This window comes from Battus philenor, unplaced genomic scaffold (genome assembly GCF_028537555.1).
Source record: "Battus philenor isolate CCGP_79_NKW_IND1 unplaced genomic scaffold, ilBatPhil1.0.hap1 SCAF_26, whole genome shotgun sequence".
NCBI classification, from domain to species: domain Eukaryota; kingdom Metazoa; phylum Arthropoda; class Insecta; order Lepidoptera; family Papilionidae; genus Battus; species Battus philenor.
This window is the reverse complement of record NW_027181689.1, coordinates 7,224,178-7,250,561: the sequence shown is the minus strand read 5'-3', so window position 1 is coordinate 7,250,561 and position 26,384 is coordinate 7,224,178. Positions and strand designations below refer to the sequence as shown.

General features: G+C 35.7%; 1 protein-coding gene across 1 annotated transcript in view; it reads right to left on the bottom strand.

Annotated features, from left to right (window-relative positions):
- The window catches only part of bt (projectin protein bent), a 122,828-nt gene that overhangs the window by 6,850 nt on the left and 89,594 nt on the right, over positions 1-26,384 (bottom strand). The window contains 29 exon segments of the mRNA XM_068768667.1: positions 693-811; positions 1,675-1,844; positions 2,376-2,571; positions 4,228-4,352; positions 5,590-5,755; positions 6,716-6,815; positions 7,295-7,424; positions 8,624-8,776; positions 9,536-9,690; positions 10,034-10,220; positions 11,470-11,677; positions 13,723-13,881; positions 14,267-14,427; positions 14,590-14,755; positions 15,026-15,142; positions 15,764-15,934; positions 16,167-16,331; positions 16,726-16,845; positions 17,161-17,358; positions 18,028-18,148; positions 18,671-19,026; positions 19,769-19,978; positions 20,624-20,760; positions 21,340-21,544; positions 22,738-22,896; positions 23,591-23,795; positions 24,171-24,365; positions 24,700-24,849; positions 25,781-25,933. Coding sequence (XP_068624768.1) covers positions 693-811; positions 1,675-1,844; positions 2,376-2,571; positions 4,228-4,352; positions 5,590-5,755; positions 6,716-6,815; positions 7,295-7,424; positions 8,624-8,776; positions 9,536-9,690; positions 10,034-10,220; positions 11,470-11,677; positions 13,723-13,881; positions 14,267-14,427; positions 14,590-14,755; positions 15,026-15,142; positions 15,764-15,934; positions 16,167-16,331; positions 16,726-16,845; positions 17,161-17,358; positions 18,028-18,148; positions 18,671-19,026; positions 19,769-19,978; positions 20,624-20,760; positions 21,340-21,544; positions 22,738-22,896; positions 23,591-23,795; positions 24,171-24,365; positions 24,700-24,849; positions 25,781-25,933 — 4,857 coding nt within the window.

The window sequence follows — 26,384 nt, the reverse complement described above, 5'->3', positions numbered from 1 at the left end:
AATTTATCTCATTAGTTATTGGAAACGAGCTAAGGATGACTTTACATGGGAGTATAACGTCAGTCCACATCTGTTGTTCGCACGGTGTGGACGCGTTTTATTGCTCTTATGATGATTGTTTTTTACCTTCGCGTGTTTTTGTATTGATTATGAAACTTGTGATTTAAAGTGTTCTCACTTTGTTTTCTGTCTATTCTGTGAACGAATATATTTCTCGCAGAACAGCATAATTTATATTAAATTCATTTTATTCGTCTTTTAAATAAAATATATAATAATATTGATAAGATTAAAATATTTTTCTCGTGTTCAAATGATCTTAAGTACGTAAATCATCACGTGCACACCTTTAAAGAAACAGGTTCGGTAAACGTATGTTTACCTTTCATACAATTTTACACGTACAAATAGTTCGGTTGAAAAAACACTACATGAACTTTGTTCGGCGACTCTCACGCTGAGAGATGTTCCGAATAAAAACACAAATATAATATATAAAATTCACAATTCACAAATAGCTGCCCATAATTTAGTTCTTTAAAAGGAAACATATAATTCAAAAGAGATAACTTTAGTAAGCCCTAATAATAAAGGTCTAGTACCACTAATTGTGCTGCTAGTAATGTTGTGTCTAAAAAGTAAAGCAATTTTTAATATATATTGTCTAGAATGAGTTTGTAAGAATGTCCTACCTTGGTCTTGGTGATGATGGGCGGCGGTGCGGGTTTGAGCGGCTTCTCAATGTATCGGCGGTCGCCCGAGTGCAGGAAGTTGTGCGCCAGCTGAGCTTGCTCGGGGCTGATAACCTCACCTGCGCAACAGTAAGCTTAGTAAGATGGAGTATATTTTACCATCAGACTGTATTCTTTACGACACTGTATTTACACCTGATGAAATTTACATTAATTTTCGGATAGTATAAAATAGTTTCAAGAGGTGCAGAAAGTTTATCCGATGTTTGGAAAATGCTCATGCAGATGTTTAGGATATCATTAAATAGAATGAAATTTTAATAGGTTTTCGTAAGTGCCTGATTCGACATATTGGATGGAAATTGTGTAAGAGACAACGTTTTACATTTCGCCAATGTAACGAATATATATATATATATATATATATATATATATATATATATATATATATATATATATATATATATATATATATATATATATACACATATATAAATATATATTCTGCTGTATATATAAAGAATAGTATATATAGCTGCATCCAACCGGCCCTAATAAAAATATACGAGGTAGAACTATATTTTGCAGTAGACATTATGCAGTCTATATGACGATGATGACATATAAAAATTATCTTATTCGGATATATAGTGATCACTTATCAGAAGAGATAGAATGCCAAAAGAGACCAATTCGTAAGAAAATAGAATCAAAACGAGTTTTAAATGGCGTCATTCAACTTTAAATACGTGGTTACAAAGGTTCTTTACGCGATTTTTGGTAATCCCATTTTCTAGTTGCAAGTAAAGGAGCACATCGTCCGTGAAACCGATGGTAGTCGAGGCCAAAAGCTTCGCGAATGGCGATCGCCATATATTTAAGGGCAGTGCAAGACCGGACATCGCGCTGATCTTTGGGGAAGATCTATACATTTCAGTTACAGTAAGCGCTCGGCTGATATGATGACGAAATGAAGACTTACCTTCAACGATGACGACGCACGAGGTCTCATCGGTGCCGTGAACATTGGTCGCGACGCACGTGTACTTGCCGCTGTCCTCTGGCCGGCAGTCGATGATCTCCATCGTCACGACGCCGTCCGAGTGCGTCATCGTGTAGTCGTATTTTGATAGTTCGCGTTTGTCCTTGTACCTGGGGACGGACAAAATTAATCCTTATTATATATACATTATATATACAAGCAGCGTAGGATTTATAAGCGATCGTAACTGATGACATTATTCAAATAATACACAGCAAGTAAGTACATCTGTAGGTGGAATTGGCTAACTCTTATATACGATATCTTTTACTTCACACTATCATTGTTTTAGTTATAAACACATATAGTGTTTAAACGGCTAGTTATAGTTTGAATCTTAGATTCTTGTTATTTGGTTTACTGGCATTTTCCCAGTAACATTTTCTAAACAGTTGTAAGGAACGTTCTAATATTTTATTAATAATGTACGAATATCTTGAGATATTGGAACGCCCTGGCGGTTTAAGCGACAACTTTGTGTCGCATTTATATTTACAATACTACCTGCAAATATTTATCTACTCTTGGCAGTAAATTTTAAACAACCAGACGATTTTATTTATAAGTATAATTAAAAAAAAAACAGAAGCGACAGTAACAACTTTAAGATTATGTATTTAATATAATCAAAAGTAGCTGACCATTTGACAGTGGGCGTGGGCTTGCCGCTGAGACAGCAGAGCAGCTTGCAGGTGTCGCGCGCCTGCATCACTCGCGGCCGCAGCTGGAAGGTGAAGGCGGGCGCGGTCTCGCTCGACTCCTGCCAGAACGTGTACGGCAGCGGCTCGCGACGACGTGGTGCCTCTGGCATCGGCTGTCGTTGCACGCGTGGCACGGCTACACAAACAAACATCATTTATTCACATTATATCAAAACTTTCTTGTTTCTACAACAATTAGCAAATCTGGTGCTTTACTTCTTTTGTACCCATTTAATTATGTCATGAAGGCTCCTGTATTACCTACATATGTTTCAGTTCAAGGGTCAAATTACTTGGCAAATATTACATACCACCTCATGTTTCATGAACATTGACGGAACTTTGCTCATGATTTTATATACAAAGTTTTTTTTTCTGGATGAATTCAGGTTAAAGCCCTACTTTCCTGTGCACCCTAAATCTTTACATGGAAAGCAAAAGCCCATTAATGCTAACATTTATGAAATATAAAGTTGATTACAACTGATAAAATATTGATTAATAAATAACGTTACACAAGTTTAAAGTTAAGCCTAGTGATGTACGAAAAAAATAACATTTAGTCATGTCCTTATTTATTTAAATAGAAATCTCAAAACTAAATATTCGATACTTAAATTGCATACAGTTACTAAAAGTAAAAAAAAAATTGTTAGATCACGATGCCGCATCCAGTCAGACTAATCTGTGTTTGCAATGTTTTTGTAATTTCTACAAAATTGAATTTCTTAGATAAGTACTCTAGTATGTATATGTCTCTTTTAATGTACGCCTCCGAAAATTAGTATTAGTGTTAATTTCCAAGCGTGTCAATTATCATAAAAAGAATTTTTAATTACAAATAGGCTTTTGAATCTAAAACCTAGACAATAAATGTCTGGACTATTTCTAAAGCGCGCAGCACATACATTAAATGTATGCTCAAGTTCTGTCGCGTAATCTCATGTGACATTTATTGGTCCGGATTGCTATAAATATTCGAGCAAGTAGATTTATCGCTCAATTGTTGTCTCCGTAGCGAGCGGACACCCAATAACTCACGGCGCGGCGTCGTCTATTCTGATCAACAGCGTAACATATCGTGTCTAGTTAAACATTCATCCACTTGTTGCTGGGTACAACATCGTGTTATTTTAAATTGTAAACACAAAATTTGCCATAACATAGTTATAAAAACATTACAACTTAAAGGTATAATCGTATCTTACTATTTTTTATATTTAGTTCCGCACAATCTAAAATTATTCTTTTATTTATGACGTATGTACGTTTAGATGGTACGCCTCAGTGACATTATTTTTTTAAAATTAAATTTCTATGTTGATGCTGTATTATAAATTTTCTTTCCTAAACTTTGTTGATTTTTATTTTATGTTAAAGTGTATTTTTGACAATATAATCAGTACTCAATTGAGATTTAAGAACCATTAATAGCTTTTTACTATAAGAGCATAAAGTTTCTAACTGTAATTATATTAGGGGGAACGGAACATTCCTTTCCGTTTCTGTCGCCATATTTTCTAGAAAAACCGATTGATGTTTACCGCTCTGGCATTGAAAATTTGTGCGCTAGATAGCAAAAACTTGCTGATAACGAAGATGAATAAGTTGTTGATTAGAAATAAAAACTTGTTACAAATGTAGTCGTGTGAATTTAACTTAAGTGACATTAATTTCCGGTCTCCTTAATATATCATTATTTATTACTGTATTTTCATTACATTTTAATGTAATAAGTCGATCAATAACTGTTTACGTCGTATTTTTGTAAAGAATAAGGTTCGTCACTCACGTTGCACGTTAAGGAAGACCACCTCCTCGCGGAAGCCGTAATGGTTCTCCGCCCTGATGATATACTCGCCGCGGTCCTCCAACTTCGTGCGGTTGATGATGAAGTAGTAGTCGTTACCGGAGTATCTATAGCAGGAACAAGTTGCTGATTACTGTGCTTTATATATATACGTCCTAATCCATAGAGGGATACCCCTAGGACAGTAAAATAATACATCCTTGTCACGTTTCACTTATATCCGTGGATTTACTGTCCGTTTTTATTTACTATATTATTTTTTATTTTGAAGCTGTAGTTTAAATTTTGTGTTTGGTCATAATTGGTTATGAATAAGCTAAGATAAACATAGAAAAAAAAGATAAAACTAATAATTAAAACATAAACTAGTCATTTATTATTAAAAGTTATATATTAGCAGATATAATTGATGTGTGTCTAAATAAAGTAAATAATAAAGTAAAAATAAATAAACTGTCAAAATTAAACCTTGCAGGTTGTGCTGCTTTAAAGTTTTTCTTGCATTCATCTTAGTTCAAGGTAAAAATCATTTTAAGATAAATTGAAAGACTTAAGATCGTTTGTATAATGCAGACCGCTTCTTTCCAGAATCCAGAATTACGTACATATGATTGAAACGTGACACCGTTCTTAAATTAATCAATAGACAACTTATATATTTTTTCACTTAAAGAATTAAAACAAAATCATCAACATCATTAGTTTAGCCGTACAATGTTCACTAAGGACCAAAAGGACCGGTTGGAATGACCTGTTTTCTAACGATCGACTCATATTTATTTCTATAAATAAAAATTATTGTTACGAGCCAAATTACTTTGAGAGGTTTACTCGTAATGCGAGTGTAATTAGTGAATGCTTTGTCTACTTTTATCCATTATGAACTTACTACTTATTTTTCTTCTTTTAAATTCGTTGCACGTTTGATCTAATAGTATAGAATTGACTGTAGATCTGTGTTTTCCAACAAGAGCCCCACGCCCCATAAAGGGCAATACGGGAAATCGACGCGAGTTTAACCCTTTTTATTTAATATAAAAATTACGTTTGTTACTTAGGCGGCGTAAGAATTGTAGAAAGGCTAAGACAGGGTACGGCACAAATAAGGTTGAGAGACACTGATGTCAGCAAAATAAATAAAAATAAGAAATAACATAAATTTGACTATAGACCTCGAGCTAAGTTTTTGTACTTAAGCTAGTCGTCTTAATTCAAGTTTTTTTTAAAATGGATTAACTCGTAAACAATACCTTGAGATTGTAGGGCTAAAATTAGACCATTTAATTGTGCAGCGATTTGAAAAATAGTTTGCCTAGTTTAAGTAAGAGAGTGCAAGTGGCTGACCTCTTCATGAACTTGACTGACTGGCGCAACTCGCGGTTGTTTCTTGACCAGGTGACGGTTGGTGCAGCGCAGGCCACGATGCGACAGTACAACTTCACAGACTGTCCCTCGTAGCAGAACGCCGATTGCGGTTTGATCACGAACCTTGGTGCCGCCTGGCGACGGTCTACACAGAGGAGTTACAAGATAGATAACAGTAGTTCATTGAAAATTAAACTTAATGCTCATGAACATAAAGTCTTAAATTGAGTGTTCAGATACTTAATGCAATTATTACCTGTTTTTGATTAGATTCTTAGTCTACAACCTTAACAAATGAACCTCAAGGGCTCTTTGGTTAGCCTTAACTTAGATAGTATACTACAGTTTCACCGGATTGGGTGACCATAAACTTCTCAGATCACTTAGACGGATGCTTAATGGATTAAACTAGGCGCTCGTGTCCCCACCTCTGGGAGAACGTGGCTTAGGCTCAGTGGCGTACCTAGGGGGGGGCGGTGGGTGCGGTCCGCACCGGGCGGCACTTACCTAGGGGCGGCATTTTTTAAATTTACTTATAGTTGTAAAAAGCAACATATTCATTTCATATTTATTTTCTTTCTTGAATAATAAATTAAATTATCTTCGTTCTACAATGAGTCAATTAGGACCAAAAACTCTTGCAATATTGCCAATAGAACAAGAAATTACAAATAATTTTAATTTTGAGAGCATTATACACGATTTTTCTAGTATGAAAGCTAGAAAGAAGAGTAGATATTATATAAATATGTTTACGAGTGCATACACATATGTCTAAAAAAATTTACTTTGTGTATTAATTAATATTGATTAAATAACTTAATAATTTATTTATGTGTATCAATTTATAAAAAACCACTATTTGATTGAATTATAATAGAAGGGGCGGCAAATTGGAGACCGCCCCGGGCGGCAAAAGTTCTTGGTACACCACTGCTTAGGCTGCCACTTGTCGGTAATACCAGTTTAGCATTCCAACGGTAGTCGAGAAGGCCGGACCTCAACTTAGTTTGATAATGTTACTACCACTTCGAATAACGTCAGTGCTAACATTACGAAAGTAAACTATGTCACGAAGCTTTGAAAGTAAAACGTAGTCGCTTACCGAATTGTCCGTCGTATATCTTCCATTTCTCTATCAGCAACTTGCGCAGCGAGCTGTATTCGCTCAGCCTACCGATCGGCAGGACGAACGATGACCAGTTCTACAAAAAAACATGCAATTAATCGCAAATTTATGTAAGAACAAAATGATGTGTTATAGAGTAAAGAATAAGGGCGATTTTAAATAGTTTGTACAAGAATAAACAAACGAGAGTCTGTAGGTTTTACGCAAAAATATTTTTTTGAGTAAAAAGTTTAATATTCTTAGTGCTACCGCTGAAAACTTCTTAAATGAACTTTATTTAAATGATAGATGTCTATTGCTTCTTTAACGGATTTTCACAAAGCGTTCCTTATTAACTTACTTTTTGTTGCCTACGAGAACCGCTGTAGAACTTAAACACCATTCCTCAATTTTAATATTTTATTGATTCTAGAATTCAACTTGGAAACTCATTATTTAACCCTGCACAATTAGACCATAGGACAATAACGTAGAGTACATTTTCCTTTTACACAAAATAAGTAATTCTTCTTTTAACATAATAGACCACATGGCAATGCTAGATTAATTTATTACCTGGTATCTCGCGCGCAGCCTGTCTCGCATCTGTTCAAGCCTTCTAGCGGGAACAGGTGTGGTACGGGACGCGGCACCATCGCCCGCCAACCAGCGGTGAGCCAAGCACTCGTGTGCAGTCATGCGCTTCCTACAGTACAAAAGTAGTTAATTTTGCATACAAGATTAATAAGTTGAACGCTATGTAAAAAATCGAGTGTTTCTATATTGGCCACGAAGGTCACCGGTGAAACATCGCCCATTGAACGTTTAAAGCCATATGGGTCATCCGTGAGTGCAAAAGGTGCATCGCAAAGATTTCCCATAAGTAACTACACATTGCAGCTGTCAAACAAAACGTCTTCATAACCTTGTTGTCTAAGTGGACGGTGTGGTTTTCAAATTTAATAAAAAAATAGGTTTCTCAATGTATATAATATTGAAGAATTATATTCCATGTATATGTATATCTTCCTTTACCATAGCATATCCGTGCAAGCACTCCTAACAACGGTGGTATAATTGATAAAACATACTATACTGTATTCAATAGATAGAGTTAATAGTAAAAAATCACGAATTCTCTCATTGGTAAGTGATTTTAAAATATACTTAAAATATATTAATTGATTCCTATTGATCAGTCAAGAAACATCAGATTGACTCAAGAACAAGTTTTTAGATTTAACTTTTTCCATATCATCGAGAACTAGATCATGAAAGAACATAAAGTTTAATTCTATTATTATATATAAATGCAAATTGAGGTAGGGATGGGTTTTCATGTATCAAGTATGCCACGGCTTAGACGACGTATTTTTGATCTTATTGTTTATGTTAATGATTTAGCAAATTATTTCATGTTTTCTTATATTGATCTCTATTTGATTTGTCTTTCTGTTTCTAGCATGGATATGGTAAGTGTAATAAAAAAAGAGATTGTAACGGAATTTTCGTCAATCGAAAAGGCATATAAACAAATACATTATTATTTATGTTACTTTTAAAATATAATCGCATATAAGCACATCTTACCTACTACGACCATAAACATTTTTGTAATGATAACTACCCTCTTTATTAAATGTGACCTAAAACTACCCCCACTTTGTGAAAAATGCTACCACTATTTTTGTCACAGATTAATCAGAATTTACAGTTATTTATATGGAATATTTTTAAGTTTTAAGATATCAAACCTTGTTTAGAACTATTTGCTTTTACTAAAATCGGTAAATGGCCATAACTGAAACTTTTTCATTTAACCGAATTATGGATATGATGTATAAGAAATATTCGCATAGAGATATTAGTTGCATAAATAAAATTAAAAGCTTTAATAAAACATACTCCTTGTTCTTGACGAGCAGGCGTCGGATGAAGTCCTTCGCGTCGTCGGAGACGTGCTGGAAGGCCTCTTCGTCGAACTCCCAGTCGCACGCCTTCACATTCTTCAGCGTCTCGATGTCGTTGTTTCCGGCGAACGGCGACAGGCCGGACAATCTGTTAATTTGTAAATAATTAATCACTTCGAACAACTTCGTCAGATTTAAACCGTGTTTTAAATAGGTTAGTTTAATAATATTTAGAAAGTACGCTTTATATTACCGTACTTTGCAGAGAATACTACTATCTATTTTTCTTTCTTTTAAAACCTAGTTAATAATGTGTTGTATAAAATTCGTCAGCTATAAGTAATTCGTTTTATTAAATCGTATGTTATATTTGATATAATATTAAATACGCATAAACATGTATACTGTCTAGACAACAAGTGCCTAGCACACGCATTTAAGAATCATAGAAATCATTTACAATACAAGACAAGTTATTTAGTTAAGAGATATAAAAGGCAACAATTTTCTATCCTAAACAAATACCAATTCTTGCCATGTTAGGTCATTTTATGCAATAATGGTGTTCTTGGTATAAATATAGTAAAAATATCTGTGAAAGCTTGTAATTAGTTAATTACTATTACTTCAAGATAATTTTATTCCTAGGAGATCTATAGCTAGACATAGGCCTCCCTCAAAGATTTCCTGTAAGACTGGTTGGAAATGATCTTTATCCAGTGACTTCTTATGGTACAAGGTCGTCTTTCCACCTTGTTCCTTTAAGTATATTTATTGAGCTATTGCCATGTACATTACTTTATGTTTTGACGAGTTCAAACGCAATGTTATGCAGGTTTAGACTTTTTTACTCCTTTTACTATAAGTTGTAGACTTATTTTATAGTAAAATAACACGTAACACTCACAGCACGTAAGCGAGGACGCCCACTGCCCACATGTCTGTGTAGAAGCCGACCGGCTCGCGCTCGACAATCTCGGGCGCCGCGAACTCGGCTGTGCCCGTGGAGATCTTAACCACTTCGTTGGGGTCCAACTTTGTGGCTAAGCCGAAGTCGATGATCTGTACAAAAACTTTTTATTTAAGTACTTAGCTAATATATACTTGTCCATCTTGTATAATACTGTAAGCATATTATACTTTCAAGGTAGTGATATATAAATATCGTGGCTCATTCTAGAAATATGGAAGTATATATATGTTCATAAGCCATGATGTAGGTCACAAGACTGAAATTTCGGAGTGCCATATATTAGTACCCTACTAATGCATGATACTCTTACGTATGATAGTATTATTTTATTGGGATTACTAGTAGAGAATGGCTATAAGGCATATGTATACAAGTTGTAATAAGAAAAGATAAATAAATATTATTATAAGAGTGACATGTTAGCGGTCTGACCTTGACGTCTGTTCCAGTTCTGGTCTGGCACATGACGTTTTCTGGTTTGAGGTCGAGGTGGATGATGTTCTGTTCGTGCATGTGGCGCACGCCCTCGCAGATCTGGCGCATGTAGTGGGCAGCCTCCGCCTCGCTCATGCTGTACCCGGGCTCCGTGATGCGCTCGAACAGCTCGCCGCCCGATAAGCTGTGAAGTGGACAGAGCTTAGTAACAGTCTTAGCAACACCAACACCAGCTTAATAATAATATTTCTTTATTAATTTGGTACAATATTCATTGACCTCATTACCCATGGCATACATTTAAGCGTAACTGTATGCGCTACTAAATTAAAATCTGCTATACAGCCAAACAGCATTGAGTAGATACTGTAAAATTTCATCACATATACGGGACATATCCATTGGTATGTTTGATTCATTTTAAAATGAAATTAGAATTTAAATTAAATGTAAATCGTGAAATTATGAATAAATTTGTTCAAAAAATAGTGAATATTTGTAAGGAATTTAGTTTCTTTAATAATTCTATTTTGTTTTGTGCCGCGCTTATTCAATATATATTCAAAGTCAGTAAAGCATTGGCTTAAAATTTTAGAAGTAATCAACAATTTAAATAATAAACTTTAAATGTCGTATCTCTTTATCACTTTAACATCTGAAATACCGACTGCTTTACCGACTGGCGATCGCAATGGACGCCATCATAACACCATTTTAAAAGCGCCATCTATGAAGTGTCAAGGTAATACAGCCACTGCTTTACCGATACTAAATAGCGACGCATGAAACAAAATACAATTATTGAAAAAACTAGTTATTTTACATATTTAATAAAAAAATATTCTAAACACTTTACAATACCTTTACGTAAACATAATATAAAAATATAAAAGAGTACAGTGCTGAAAATATTATTAAAAAAATTATTACACCGCAAAAACTAATTATATCAAATATTAATTATTTAATACATTTAATAATGTATAATTATATATAACATTAAATAATCAAGTGTGTTTGTATTTTTAATTTTATTATGTATGGCATTGGTTTAGCATTTCAGGGCGACCTTTAATTTCTGTATATACATATATACTAGTGTCCAAAGAGTGTAAATTATATGTGTTGTACTTATAAATTTAAATGACTTTACCAATTAGTTAAAAAAGGGAAAAATATGATATTGCATTAAAATTATTTGAAGCGAAAATAAAGAACATTGAAGTATTTATTGATATTGAGTGTACTACATGTTTAAGCTAGACCTAGTTTATTTTTGTTATCAGTTACTAATGTATGAAATAAGGGTATTATTGTAAAATAGCTCCTATAAGATTTGACATTAAGCCGGTATTTGTTTGTGCGAAAATCATACCTTGCTTACGGTATTAAGTAATACGGGAGGTTTATCAACTGTATTTTATGCTACTCACAATTCGAATATGAGGACCATCTCGTCATCGTCCTCGAATGCGTCGTGCAAATTGATCAGCTTCCTGTGATGGAGTTGGTTCATGATGTCGATCTCCTTCTTGATCAGCTCCTTCTCCATGGCTCCGGAGACTGGGATGAACTTAGCCGCGAAGTAATTGCCTGTGCTCCTCTCGCGGCACCGGTGTACCACGCCGAACGCGCCTGTGCCTACAACAGTCACAGCCACCTCATGTTTGCGATCTAAATTACATCTTAAAACTATTATAATAAGCTTCAAATTTCTACTAAACATTTAATATAACGTGCTTAGTTCATTATTTATTGTATCGTGCGTTCAAATTTTAACTTTGCTTATTAGCAATTTAATTATTACGCATTTTCTATTATAATCATATATAAATTGCGATCATAGAATAAGCAAAAGACGTGCTGTGCTACTATATAATAAAGTTTAAATTTGTTTTAATATAAAATCATAATGTAATGTAAACTACAGACGTTTTACTTTACTAAATTGTTTATCAACCAATTTTCTAAAAATAATATATACTGTATTATAAAAAAAGTATATATGTAACTCCATGCCAAATATAGATTAAAAAAATAAATTCAAGGCATAATTAGACGAAAAATTTCAATTTTTTATCACCTTTTTGTTGTGAAAATTTTAGTAATGAATCATATACAATCCATTAATAAATATTGTTGTTTTAAAATAGATATAAAAATTTGAATATTATCCTCGTATTTATATATATTTCGTCTAATTAAACCCCCATGATTATCCGAAATATCTCATAGGAAATAGTAATTTGATAATAGCAGTGTGCGTGTGAGACAGAGAGATGCAGACAGAAAGAGATGCACTACATCGATCTATTCACACACAGACCTCCAGCTCGTTTCCGTTTAGAAGAAGCTCTCACGAAGTCACCTGCGAAATTCACCACTTTGTACTATAACTTAAGGTACAAAATCGTACTACTTTTTGTTAGTTTTGTGTTATATTAACTATTCACTCATGGATTTACTCCCAAGCCACTTCGTGAGTCTATTTTAGTTCTATTTTTACTTTCATGCTAATATTTGTAAGATCACAACCGTCAAAGTTTTCTTTATCTATGCTAATAAAATAGTCGTATAAATTAGTTTTATTAGAATATCCGTTTATTGACAGTAATGTAAAACTAAATTTTATTCTGTAAGACGTAATTTATTAAAATATATTCTAAAACACTAAACACAAAACATGCGCGTATCATCTGTTATCTGTGTAAGCTTAGAGCACATTTATAAACTACAGCATACAATACTATAAATACACCGTAATAATAAACTAATTTATAGTAAAGTTAACTTTACAAAGCAATGCACAAGTTAAGGGTAAACTTATGACCGTAAGGTAAGCTCTTGCCGTGCTTTAATGAGTCTGACCCGTGATGAAAAATTGCCTAAACATGAATATGATGAGCCAGACTCATGAATGGAACGTCAGGCCAAGCGTTAACATCACGAGCCGAAGTCGTGTACATATAGTCGGGCCAAACGTAATCATGACGAACCGATGGGTGAGTCAAGTAAAAAAAACAAATATACAACAGTATTTACCTACAAGAGCAGTAAAAGCAACGCCAAAAATTCGAAAAAAAAAAGTGACTACATCGGAGGCATTTACATTTCGGCTCGTATTGTAACCTTTCTCGCGCATCAGTTTAATTCGTTAACCATGCGTTGATGCATAACACTTGGGCCCGAGTTTTGTCGAGCTAAATAGCATAGCGAGAGGTTGACAATCGAACCAGAAAAAGGCGCCTATACACAGTAACAGTTTTAACTTGTTTTCTAAATAAAATTACATCTATGAAGCATCTTAAATTGTTGACAAATTGAACATTAAATTATTTCAAAAAAAAAATGTGACAGTGTTACTTATGAACGGTCGTTATAACTAATTTTCGATAATCTATTATTAATTTTAGCTAGAATTTATTTAACATCAACGTTATTATCTTCCCTCAAAAATTTATTTAATAAAATCAATGTCCCCAGATGAGGCTTTTAAATGATACCCCCGGAGAGTAGCTATTAATATTGATAACCTGTGAAAATGCATACTAATCCGTTAAAAAGATCATATATGCTAATTCGGTTGAGCATGCGCAACTTATACAAGAGTGTAGGCATAGTGAAGCACGCAATTTATGTTGTATTCGAAGAGTGTAGGCATAGTGAAGCAATCCATGGGTACTAACCAATCTCCTCGAGGATGTCGTACTTGTCGTACACGGAGCAGGTGCTGATGTCGACGGGCTGCGGTACGTATTTGCTGTACACGTCGAACACATAGCTGTCGTAGTCCTTCACCGGCCCGTGGTCCGCGTTCGTGCGGATTCGCTTGCCGGTCTCGTCCACTGGAACGTTAAGTAATCACTTAAGATCCTTACTTTTAACTTACTTATGTGACTACCTAAACTGTCTCAAAGCGAACATGACAAAATTAGACTTCAAAACAGATCAAGGATTACCATAATTTAAATAATTCTAATACTATAAAATTGGCCCAGCAGCCAAGGTGTTATATCTTCAGTTTCGAGTCTTACGCGTTAATCGGATACCACGAGAGATTATTTATTTAGGTACACCAGCAGTACACATAAGTTAGCAGTACATTCAAGTATAAATAATGGCTCTGTTGTGTTCCTTTATAGATAACACAACTTTAAAAATTTGTAGAAAAACCAGATCACATCAAATAAAAAAATAAGGTTAAAAAGTAAGAATAAGGTTTTTTCATACCTGGATATTCTTTCTTCTTGAACTCCTTCTTGATGATGGACTTGGTTTGCACCAGGGTTGTAGGCTCGCTAGGCTCCGACCGACCGTAGATATTCTCGGCGTACACGCGGAACTCGTATTGCTTGCCCGGAACCAAACCCGTAACAGCCATCGTCGTGAACCTGTAACAAGGTTTATAAAATTAAATTCCTAATCCTCCGGTCTGTAACCTTAAATCTTTTAGATTAAAAAAAATCTTAAGTCTTTATATTTCGACTATAATTTAACAATAAAATTCTGATTATCTAAAACAATGCAATGTGAGAAGAATCTTCTAAACAGACCTGGTGGTTCCAACTCTGATCCAGCTGGTCATTGGATGTTCTCTCTTCTCCACCAGATAGCTCGTGATGTCAGAGCCACCGTCCCAAACAGGCGCACGCCAGCTCACCGCCAGCGAGTCCACGCCGATGCTGTCCACTGCTGGGAAGCGTGGAGGATCCGGACGATCTGAAATTTTTGTAAAAATTAATCATAGTCGTATTATGTATACTTAATTTGAAAATAAATCATTATATTTATCTGTCTAGGGTAATAGTATATTAAGAAAAACTATTGACTTATATTATTTAACGATAAAATATATAATCCCCGTTACGCCATATACATCTTGAGTTATATCAAATTCCAGTACAATAGAAACAATTAATTTTGTTCTTCTTATAAAATTACGAAAGGAATAGATTGTATAAAAATAGTAAGAAATGACAAATAAATTACCGCTAATTTCAATATTGATGATTGCTGAATCCTGTCCAAGTTCATTTTCAGCCGTGATCCTGTAAGGACCGGAGTCCATCTTGCTCGCGTCGCGAATAGTTAGTATGGCGTGACGTTCTGTAAAGGAGACACAGATCAAATCAATCAAATCTTATGGATATTATACACGCCAAAACTTTATACACAAAATTTTATTATAGAAATAGATGCTATATTATAACATTATGGATATATTTATGGAAATATTATGACGGAAACATTTTGGAATAACATACTTAATTGTGAGCAGTGGTTGGCCAGCGGTAGAGAAGTAGAGATGCGATCGTAGGTCGCGGGTTCGATTTATGGGATACAGTTTTATTTATAATCCACACTTTGTACATTAATTATATAGAATAGTCACAGCTCACAAATAAACTTTTAGAGGATGGATAGCAGCTTCCTAGGAGTACCATAATATCGCACACTGCGATCGCCAACCCGCCTGCCAAGTGTGGCGATTATGGTATATATCTCGCCATTGCTATCTTTGAGGGAGGTCTATGCCTTACAGTGGGCATCTATGCGTTGGTTGGTATGGTTTATTTTTAAATTTTTTGGTCTTTGTAAGAAATAATAAATGAATTTTTTAAAGCACCTGTAATTTTTTATCAAATAATATTGTTAATTATATTTATTTTTACACACTTACAATTTTTTCATAACATTGCTTATATTATGGTAGTTAAGTCAACCTACCTTTTCTCTCCACGTGATAGTGCAGGCCAGACTCTATCGTCTCTCCCTCTCGCACCCACGTGATCTTTGGCACAGGGTGTCCAGTGAACGGTATCTTGATAACGACGTTCTCGCCCTTGTCAAAGTATGCGGTGTCACGGAAGCGAGGAGGTACATTCAGTTTTGGAGCAGCTGTAAAAAAGCAAGTATTCTTTTAAAGTGTCTCCAAATATAAATTATATGGAGGATTATATCTGAAACTTGCTATTATATTAAAGTGAGATATCAGACCTATGTTGTACAAAAATGTGTCATTACATCTTTAAAAAGGTATTTTGAGTTTAAGCTGAAGCAATACGCTACTGTGAAACCTTAGTTAATAGCACTATGATAATGAACCTTAAATCAAAGTAATAGAACTCACTCATGATGAGCAGCTCGGCGCGCGTGCTCTTGACTCCGGCGCGGTTGACGGCGCGGCACACGTACTCATCTGCGTCCTCTCCGAACACGTCCATGACGGTCAGGAAATGGTTGTCACCCTCGCTCCAGATGCGATGGCGTGGGCCATTCGTTATCTCCCTTGCACCTGTAGTCACAAACGTATTAAATAAAAAATAGTCTACATATCCTACGACTGATTAGTGAACTTAATCAATAAATTTATATGTTTCCGGAACCGAAATTCCAGATTTATTTGCTTTCTGTGAAAAGGTTTTACATGTATTTTTTAAAGTTATTTTGGTGTTCAGTAGAGTGTTTAACGCTTTACGGTTTTAGAGAATTGTCTGTGTGATAAAAAATTATCCATTTAATTTGAAGATTCTTTTTCGCTAGATTTGTACCGGCAATAATCGCATATGAGTCAACAAATGCAATAATTACCATATAAATTGGCCTCTAGCAAAACAGACTTAATCATCAGTCGTCATATGATATGTGATGAACAGGCCGAAAACTAAATAGGAATAAAAAATACTTACCCTTGTACCATGTAATAGTAGGTTTCGGTGATCCAGTGATAGTACATTGGAACTTAGCGTTGTGGTTCTGGATGCAATTGGCGTTCTTCAACGGCTTCACGATCTCTGGAGGCGTAGCCGCTGCAATGGTCCGAGGAAGAAGTTTATAATAAATAATTGTTATAAGATATTCGGTTTATATGGCTTCTTATACGTTACACTTTTATTTACCTTATTTTGTTAAACATTAAAACGAAAACAGATAATGCTGGTTTTACAGAAATGTTCTAATTAGTAGTTATGTTATTTTTCTTTCTTCTTGAAAAATATGAATTCTCCTTTGGATAGAAAAAGTACTGGTTGGCATACGCGATATCATGTAATCATAGTAATTTAAAAAAGAATACGCTACTATAAAAGAGGCACTGGTGTTGCCAGTATTTTAATTTCTCTTACCCTTTGGATCGACGACCTTCACTTGCTGGCTCGCGCTGCTGGGCGGCGAGAGACCGGCCTCGTTTTGCGCCGTCACCTGGAACTCGTACTGGCGACCCTCGATCAGGTTCGCGCAGTTCAGCTGGTTGGGTAGGCACAGCGTAGCGTTCACACGCTGCCAACCGCTCGAGCCGACCTCGCGCTTGTCGATCCAGTATCCTGGATAAAGTAACACGGATGATTAAATTACATCATCATTTGAGTCGTATGTATACGATGCGGGGAACGGACCCTCCTGTCGGAAGCGGCCTAAATCCAATTAAATTTACTAAACTATTACAGGGTGTTGCAAATGTTACCAAACGGCAAGTCGAAATCGGTTTCATATTTTTAGCTGCAAGTTTAGCTCATTACAAAATTAAGGGATTATAAGCTACAAAAGCCATTATAGTTATCAAGCTATTATCATCATCATGTTTTTAGTCGTAGGATGCCTACTGGTAAAAAAGCGACCTGCATCAAGCATCTTTCGAGGACCTTAACAACATCGTCTGTCCACTGCTAAGAATGGACGTACGATGTGGTTTCCGGTCCTTTGGATCCTCTCCAGGACATTAAGGTCCCAGCAACCTGTTCTGCACACATTTTTCCTGCCCACTGCCAATTTACCAATCCGCTGAGCTATATCGGTGACTAATCTCCACATTCCTGATTCGATCTCGTAGAAAAATTTCGAGCACAGCCGTTTCCATGGGTCTTTGAGCGACTGTTATCTTGCCTTTTAGGCAACATAAATATATCGTAAAATAGTCAATGTAAATCCATAGTAAATAGAAAAACAATGTACTCATTTTATAAATAGTTAAAAATCCCTAAAACAACAGTTACCTTGTATCCTAGCACCTCCGTCACTCTCTGGTTTGTCCCATTCCAGATGTACGAAGTGTCCTCCGACTTCCAGAATCTTGGGTACGCCAGGCGCTGATGGCGGGTCGAATGGTGCTTTGGCCTTAAAATAAATATATTGAGCTATAATTTTAAAATTCTTAGCTTTTTAAAAGTGTTTATGTGCCACGAAACATTTACAGAGAGCATCTTTTCTTTATTTTAACTTTTTTTCGTCAATATTCATGTGTTTCTGGAATAGCCTCCATTCCAAAAGAGCAAAAACGAATGACAGTAAGTAGATAAATTGAAAGCATTTGAACGTAAATAGAACTCTTTTGAATTTAAGTCGGGTTATCTAGGACAAAGTAATATGAAATAAAATTTATACATGTTGTTTAGGTGCTAGAAAAGAACACTATACATGTAAGCTGTAATAAAATAAGTTACATTAATGAGTGCCTAGAGTTTTTTCTTCTTTTAATTAAAGAATGTGACTGTTTTTTTTTGTAAGTAATAATTTATAGCTATACTATCAATAATAATACGGGTTTACTTGTGTTTAATTATATAAAATGGAAGAATTATTGATATTATTTTAGTCGCTACTTAAGTAGGCAACCGAGACGTAATTAAGATGAATTACCTTGACAGGACTGACGCCTTCCAAGCCGGGTCCGATGCCGTTGTCGTTGGCCGCGTGGACCCTGAAGTTGTACTCCTGGCCCTCGGTGAGGCCGTGGACCGTGAAGCGGGTGTCGCGAACTGATGAGGCGATGGTGATCCACGTGGTGCCCGAGATGTCGATGCGCTCCACCACGTAGTGCGTGACGGGTAGACCGCCGTCATATGCAGGCGGTCGCCATGCTAGTGTGCACGTGTGTCGCGAGATGTCGCTGATCTCGAGCGGGCCTTGCGGCGGTCCGGGCAAGCCCGTCACCGACACCGAGAACGTGTCCGACGCTTCTCCTGAATTGTTCTTTATCGTCAGTTTGTATGTTCCTGCAATTTATATCAGTATTTTTAGTTGAACACGGTTTCCGTCGACTGTGAAAAATGTCGTCGTAATAATCGCCATTTCAGCAACCCCTGTAGATTTCCAATAGAACGTGTTAGAAATTAACAAGACCGTCTGTCTACCTTACTGGACATTCTGCACTGCGCTAGCAATTACATAGTCCTTTTAAGAACCTTAGCCACGGCGGCTGTGTTTTGCGCCCTATGTGACTAAGAACTACAACTGATAAATTTAATTTTATCTCACACTCGTTGAATATTTTTTTCATCATAATTTTATTCCGACATAGAAGTGAAGACAAAGATAGTGGGAGTTTTTCTTTTTTTTTTGGATCGGAACGAATTATTCTCGTTTAGTCTACGTATATGTAATCTTCAGACTAACCTTTATACATATTTTTCTCTGTATTATATATAGGTGATAGAAACTTAGGTAGTTACGTAATAACGTAATTATGGTTCGTTTTCACTCCTCAATCGATAAATCAGATCTTTGATAAACGGTCTATGAATTTTAGTGCAGTAATTTATACATAAATATTCGTTATTTTTTCGAAATTTATACTTAGAATGCTTTTATGCTGCATTTAAAAATAGTCTTATTTTCAGGCATGTTTAACTCTTTTTTGGGCCACGCTAATTTGCGAAAGTTATAAATTCATGTTTATACACCCTCCTTACCCCTTTTACTGCTTATACTCATAAAAAAATATTAAAATTAACTTACCCATATCATCTTTAGTGATGTCTTTAATGAAGATCAGGATATAATCGTCGAAGACAGTGAACTTGAGATGCGGCGTCTCGCTAAGCACGTGTCCGTCTCTCGACAGGGTGACGTCGACGGGCTGGTCTCCGGAGTACAGGATCTTGATCTTTGTGTTGTCGTGCTCGGGCAGGTGTAAGTCGCCCGGCATACGTGTGATGCGTGGTGGACCTGATTATGAGATTTGAGATATTATTAGTCTTTTTGTACAGTTTAATGGTTTTGAAACAAAATTATAGCCAGAAATAAAAAGCTTTCTTTTTCTTTTAGCCAATAGACACCCACTGCAAGATACAGGTCTCCCCCAAAGATGACGAAGATAACTGATATTGCAATGCCCGCATCCAACAACTTTATGATCAAGTATCATAGATTTAATTAGTTTAAGTCAGAATAAATCAAGTAACTAAACACTAAGAAATAGACGAATGAAAGAATTAGACTTTAGTTATGGAAGCTAAATCTGGAGGCTTGGGAAAGAACAAAAGAAAAAATACAGATTTTGTAAGATTCTCAAAGATAGTACACGAGATTAAATAGATCAATTATAAACATATTATGTACACAAAGTAACCAATCCAACCAAATCGTTTAATAGCATGGTATACGATAGGTGATAAAATAGGGCAGTGGATAGATGATGGGCGGAATGCTAGGTGAAAAGATAAGCTGATAATGCCAGGTAAGTAGGAAAAAGTGCTAAAAATAAGTTGTTAAATAGTAGGCTTCATAAAAATAATTATCTGTGTTTTGCCGATTTTGGAAGAAATGGTTTCATTATGTAAATGGGACATTATTTTGTTATCAAATACTTACTTCCAATCTTGAGATGTCCAATGCAGTAAATGAAGCCAAGGCTGTTGATAGCTTCGCATGTGTAGTCACCCTCGTCGCCGTCGGCCACCTCCAAGATATTCAACTTCAGTGTACCTTCGCGGGACTCCGCGATGTATCTAAAACAATAAATGTTGTAAAAAATAAAATATAAAATATTTAATTGCAAGAAATAGGACGCTGTATAGCTTATAAACACTATAAAATACGAATATCTAAATTTTATAAGATCTACGATCGATACGATAGACACGATCTCTATAAGTGTACAAAAGATGATTTGTGACTACGGGCCAGAGGTTATTTAGTGTATATTAGTGGCTAAATGTCAGTTTACATCTAGCAAGGTTAAAAATACAATTGTATTATTTCATAGGGTATGCACAAAAAATATTTATTTAAATAACCCAAAAACTTACTGTAAACCATATCGAATTTTAATGATATTAAAAAGCCCCCCTTGCGTATACCTTTACATTAATATTACCCTTAGATCACTTTATTCAATATTTAATAAAATATTTTAGAGCACATGTAACCTCAAGCGAAGTTGGTCTAAATTGGCTGCTAGTGATTGTTTTCACCAAGAGAATCTCATCATTAGTGACATCGTCATCATTAATTCATCATCAAGTTGCTGTAAATACCGAAAGACTATGCCAAACCCAATAGTGCCAGTTGAATGAGGAATAACTTACCTGGCACCGAGAACAACCTCGCGTCCGTTCTTCAACCAGCGTCCGGTTGGCACTGGTGTGCCACTGGCTTGACATTGTAATGTGAAGGGGCGGCCCAACGGAGCCGTCATGTGTGGTGGCAGCTGCTTCAGCCACTCCGGCTTGCTGCCGCCCGCCTCCTCGCCTGTGCGCACTGGCGTCGTGCAGCTTGATGGTTCCGATTTGCCTGTTGCCAAGATGGATACTTTAGCATATTGAAATACTAACACAATCGGGACACAGCTCAATAGTGATACTGGAGTCTCTTATACGAATATGACTCCCACATGAAGACCATCGAGGATTTTATCTGATAGGAACGCTATATAACCCTCATCTTAGAGGGCAGGGCTTGAGAAAATAGAAGATAAAAAAGGCAAGAGCGTATTTAAAGAGTTTTTGAACCTAGGTTATATCAGTTTTCCGTATTCGTGTATAAAAATGTATTTTGTAATACAGTTTAAATACATAGCAATGTGTTACGCAACGCTGATCCTAAATTTTGATGAGACTCGAGTAAGTTCATGCTTGAACCACTTCTAGAGCAGAACCAGACCTAACTATTGAAAGAATCAAGCTGACCTTTAATTACTATTAGAATTGAACTGATATTAACCTATATTAAAACCGAATTTGTCGAAAATATATGTCAAGGATGCATTGATCTTATACTGATAAAATTATGATCAGAATAGGACTTAAAGTTTGCCCAACACAAATTCATATAACCTCACTTTTGCACATATAAACAGACAAATAAACAAGGTTTCCGTCTGCAATTGGTTCTAATATGAAAAATCTGACCTCTGACGACCGGTTCATTAAGCTACAACTTTCAGAATTACCCGCATATCTAATAATCACTTCCAAAAACGCCTTAATTTCCGGAAGTTTTAAGATTATAGATGGCGCTTGAAAGCGTTTATTTTTAGTACATACCAAGACTTTAATAAAAATATTTTTTTTTTGTATTTTAATTGTAATGTTTTATGCTACATTATATTTTTGTTTTCTTTTATCCTAACGTGCATTTTATGATTTTAGTTAACTTAAAATTATTGCCAGCTAGGAAACAGGTTTTGTAGGAAGTTTCTCTCCATAAAAACTTTCGTAGAGCTCACGACTGTGTAAGACATTAAGATAAGTCGTACCGAAAACTATCAACTTTAAATAATTGAAAGAATAAAGACTGTAAACTATATTGACTTATATTTTCCCTGCATATTAAAAGAAATCAATATTGTTTACCGTTGTAATGAAAGGGGATTTGCAAGGATTGTAATAAAAAATATAGTTAATGATAAATGATAGAATTTATCAATAAAGACAGTGTAAGTGAAATATATTTCTAATTATTGTACTATTTTACGGTATACTGACCGGCCGAGTTGACAGCGATAATGCGGAATTCGTAGTCGCAGCGCTCGTGTAGGTTGAGCACCGTGAAGCTGGTGTCCTGTACGTTGTAGTCGTTGCACTTCAGCCACACGGAACTGCTCATCTCGCGACGCTCGATGATGTATCCGGTTATCCGTGAACCTGTAAAGCATTCACCTTATTTACATAACTTTTAAGACAAAAAGATCACATCTTTACAGACATTTGTTGTGATGTTACTAAACTTTTCTTTTGTTTAATTAAAAAATCCAATCTGTAAAAGCGAAATTAATGAACTATAAATTGGGTGGAATAGTTTTTACTTCAAAACTTTATAACCTAATTTCATTATCATCATATCAGCCGATTAACGCCTACTTTAAAACATAGGACATCCCTCAAAAATCGACATTGTGGGGGCGTCCGTCCATGCTACGTCAACCTTCCCTTTCACGGATTTCCTCCTATATTATTCGACGTCACAGTGAACTTCTGAATTTTTGTTACACTAAGTGTATTTATTTATTTATATGCATCAAAAGTATACATAAGTTAAATATACATACAAGATGCCGTATCAATATTGGTTCTGTTATGTTCCTTTATAATTGTCACAAGATTTAAAAATTTTTTCTACATAGAACTTTATAAAAGATATCGAACAGAAGGCAAAAATTAGGTGCATGTAAGGGGAAATATTTGGATTACGACTTTAGATGTTTACGATATTCATTAATTTACTTTTATCGAATTAGGTATGTTGGCTCATGAATTATTTAGTGTCCAAAGATCATTTAACTCCAGATGACAACTTGACTCAACAGGAATGAAGACTTTTAATAAGATAGGTACATACCGCCGTCGTTGGCTGGAGGTTGCCAGGCCAGGTCGACGTAGTTGCGTCCGACGCGCAGCACGCGAGGATTCTGCGGGGCGGAGGGCGGGGAGGCCCGGGCTCGCACCCGGAATGGCGCCGAGCTCGCCGAGTGCTTGCTGAAACCGGCTGCGTTCTTCGCACGCACTCTGAACTCGTACTCGTGACCGGGCTCTAAGTTGTAAGCCTGTAATTGTCAAAACCAACTTATACTGACTGGTTCTCCTCCTGTCTCGTTCGATCTAATACAGTAATCTAGAACATAGCACTGCCTATGACTCTCTGAGCGCCTAAAAACCTTCTCGTCCTATATCCCTTCATTGTCTTATTTGCCAGTGATGATGGCAGTACAGAAACATGGTCTCTCACTAAACTTTTTGATATATGGTTGTTTCAGCCCATTTACGCCCACTGTAAGGCATAGGACCCTCTTAAAATTTTTTTAAGGCTATATACCATAATCGCCATGCTTAGGTGTCGGGTTGGAGATAGCAGTATGGTATTATGGAACGTAAGGAACGCTGCTTCCCATCCTCTAGACGTGTAATTTAATAATAAATACCTGGTAGTTGCACTCCTTGACGAGATAGTCCGCGCTTGACCAGACTGTGTCCTGCAGGTCGCGGAACTCGACCTTGTAGCCCTGGATGCGAGCCCCTCCATCGGAGCGTGGTCGATCCCACGTGACCGTAGCCGTGGAGCCGTCCCAGTCCAGCACGCGAGGCATGCCCGGCGCGTCCGGCACCGTGAATGGGAACTATGTACAAGCAACACTTATTCATGTTAAAATCCCGAAAGAATTATTTTTAGGAATCATTTTTTTATAAACGAAAATTAATTTTACATGTCATGCGAACTTTGATTGAGCAATGTAAATAATTAAGAAGTTGTTCAATTACAACATTTTAAAATATGTATATTCAATGAAAAGCCATACTTTCAATATCGAATTGATTATAGACAGATTAAAACATAACATACACAACATGAAAAGGATTATAAATATTTGAATCAAAAAATAGCCTCTGTTTATATCTATAATAGACATCGGCATTTATATATTTCATAAATAATACGTGAAACATACGAACCTTGGCAGTGATAGAGTCGTCCATTGTCAGTGGTTCCGACACACCGTATTGGTTTTCGGCGCGAACACGGAACGTGTATTTACGGTTTGGTTCCAATCCCATGACGTTGTAGTGGCAGTTGCGGACGAACGACGAGATCTTCGACCATACCTGTTATATTTACAAATAAAATCATTTTGTTAACATTAAAAACTACATTTTTTAACGTTTTGTGTTGAAAGGTGTTTCGTTCCGCCTTGAAAAATATTTTTCAGACAAGAATGTATACTCTACGCTAAGGGTAATTTAATACTAACAGAACGGATGTTCATTAAATAAAAATTAAAATCGTCCAGTAACATAGATATAGTTATATAAAACCCATTAATTTCTTTTACTTATTTTTAAGAAAATCGTTAAGAACTATTTACTAGACCTAAGATTATTTATCCGTTAATTCACTTCTTTTTCTTCCACTGTTTCTTTATTCTTTCTGAGGCAAATGCGATACAAATCAGTTTCATGTTTTTATTCATTATTGTATTATATTAATAATATATATTATACACATATGTATATTTTGTACATGTTAACTTCCCATTATTTATAGTTCAACCTTGCCAATACTGTGATTGTCTGTAAGAGATTGCCTTATGTAATAAGACCGTCCATTGTACTTTTTTGTTTATTATTATGAAACTATTTAAATGTATCCTAGTGTACAACAAATAATATTAAATTTATAAATAATTCCAACAAAAATTTAAATCACTTTTTATACTCGCTTTAGCGCATCGTTTTGGCAAGTTAAAATGACAGTGTGCAGACTACATAGTGTGCAGAACAAATGACCGCTAGGGCCTGATGGTCTAGAGTGAAGACCACGGCCTGACAAGCGCAGTATAGAACGTGAACCCATTAGGTTGACGACCTTGTGAGGGTTGTCGTAAAACACGGGATGCAGGCCTTTTGGAAATCTACGGAGAAGCCTATGTCCATTAGTGAAGGCCCTATAGTTGGAATGATGATAGTGAACGAATTCTCTTCGGTTTTACTTTTTTTTATGTGTTTTTACATTTATATTCAAATTGATGATACTTACGCCGGTGTTGTCCATCTTCTCGACGATGTAGTTGGTGATTGGTGAACCGCCGTCGTCTAACGGTGGCTTCCATGACAACGTGCACGTGTCTGGTGTGATGTCGTAGCAATCCAGTGGGCCCACCGGTACGGACGGCTTGTCAACCACTAGTACCTGCATTAAAAAAGTAAAGTATTTCTATGAATTCTTGATTGAACAAGAATCATAATAAAGTTTTTCATATTTATGATTTTTAAAAAGCATTTTTAATTAAGTACGAAACTTTATGCAGGTCGCTTCCAACAAGCAACGAATGTCTTACGGCGTAAATGATGGTGATAATGAAGTGTTATATTGTTTACACGCAAATATTTTTTCTAACTGCCAGAAAAATAATTCTTTCTAAATGAATAATAAAAAAGAATCACTACTGTACAATACTACTATACAATCTGTACCACAAATAAAGGGTTTTGAAAGAAGCACTCAGTGTACCAAAAGTATCTCGTATGGAAATGGTTAGTGGTTAACCATTTTTTGCTTTTATAGATGCTCCTATTACAAATAATAGTGTGAAAAAAACGATAGACAAAGTTAGTGTCCCGTTAATTCAGCGTCAATGAAT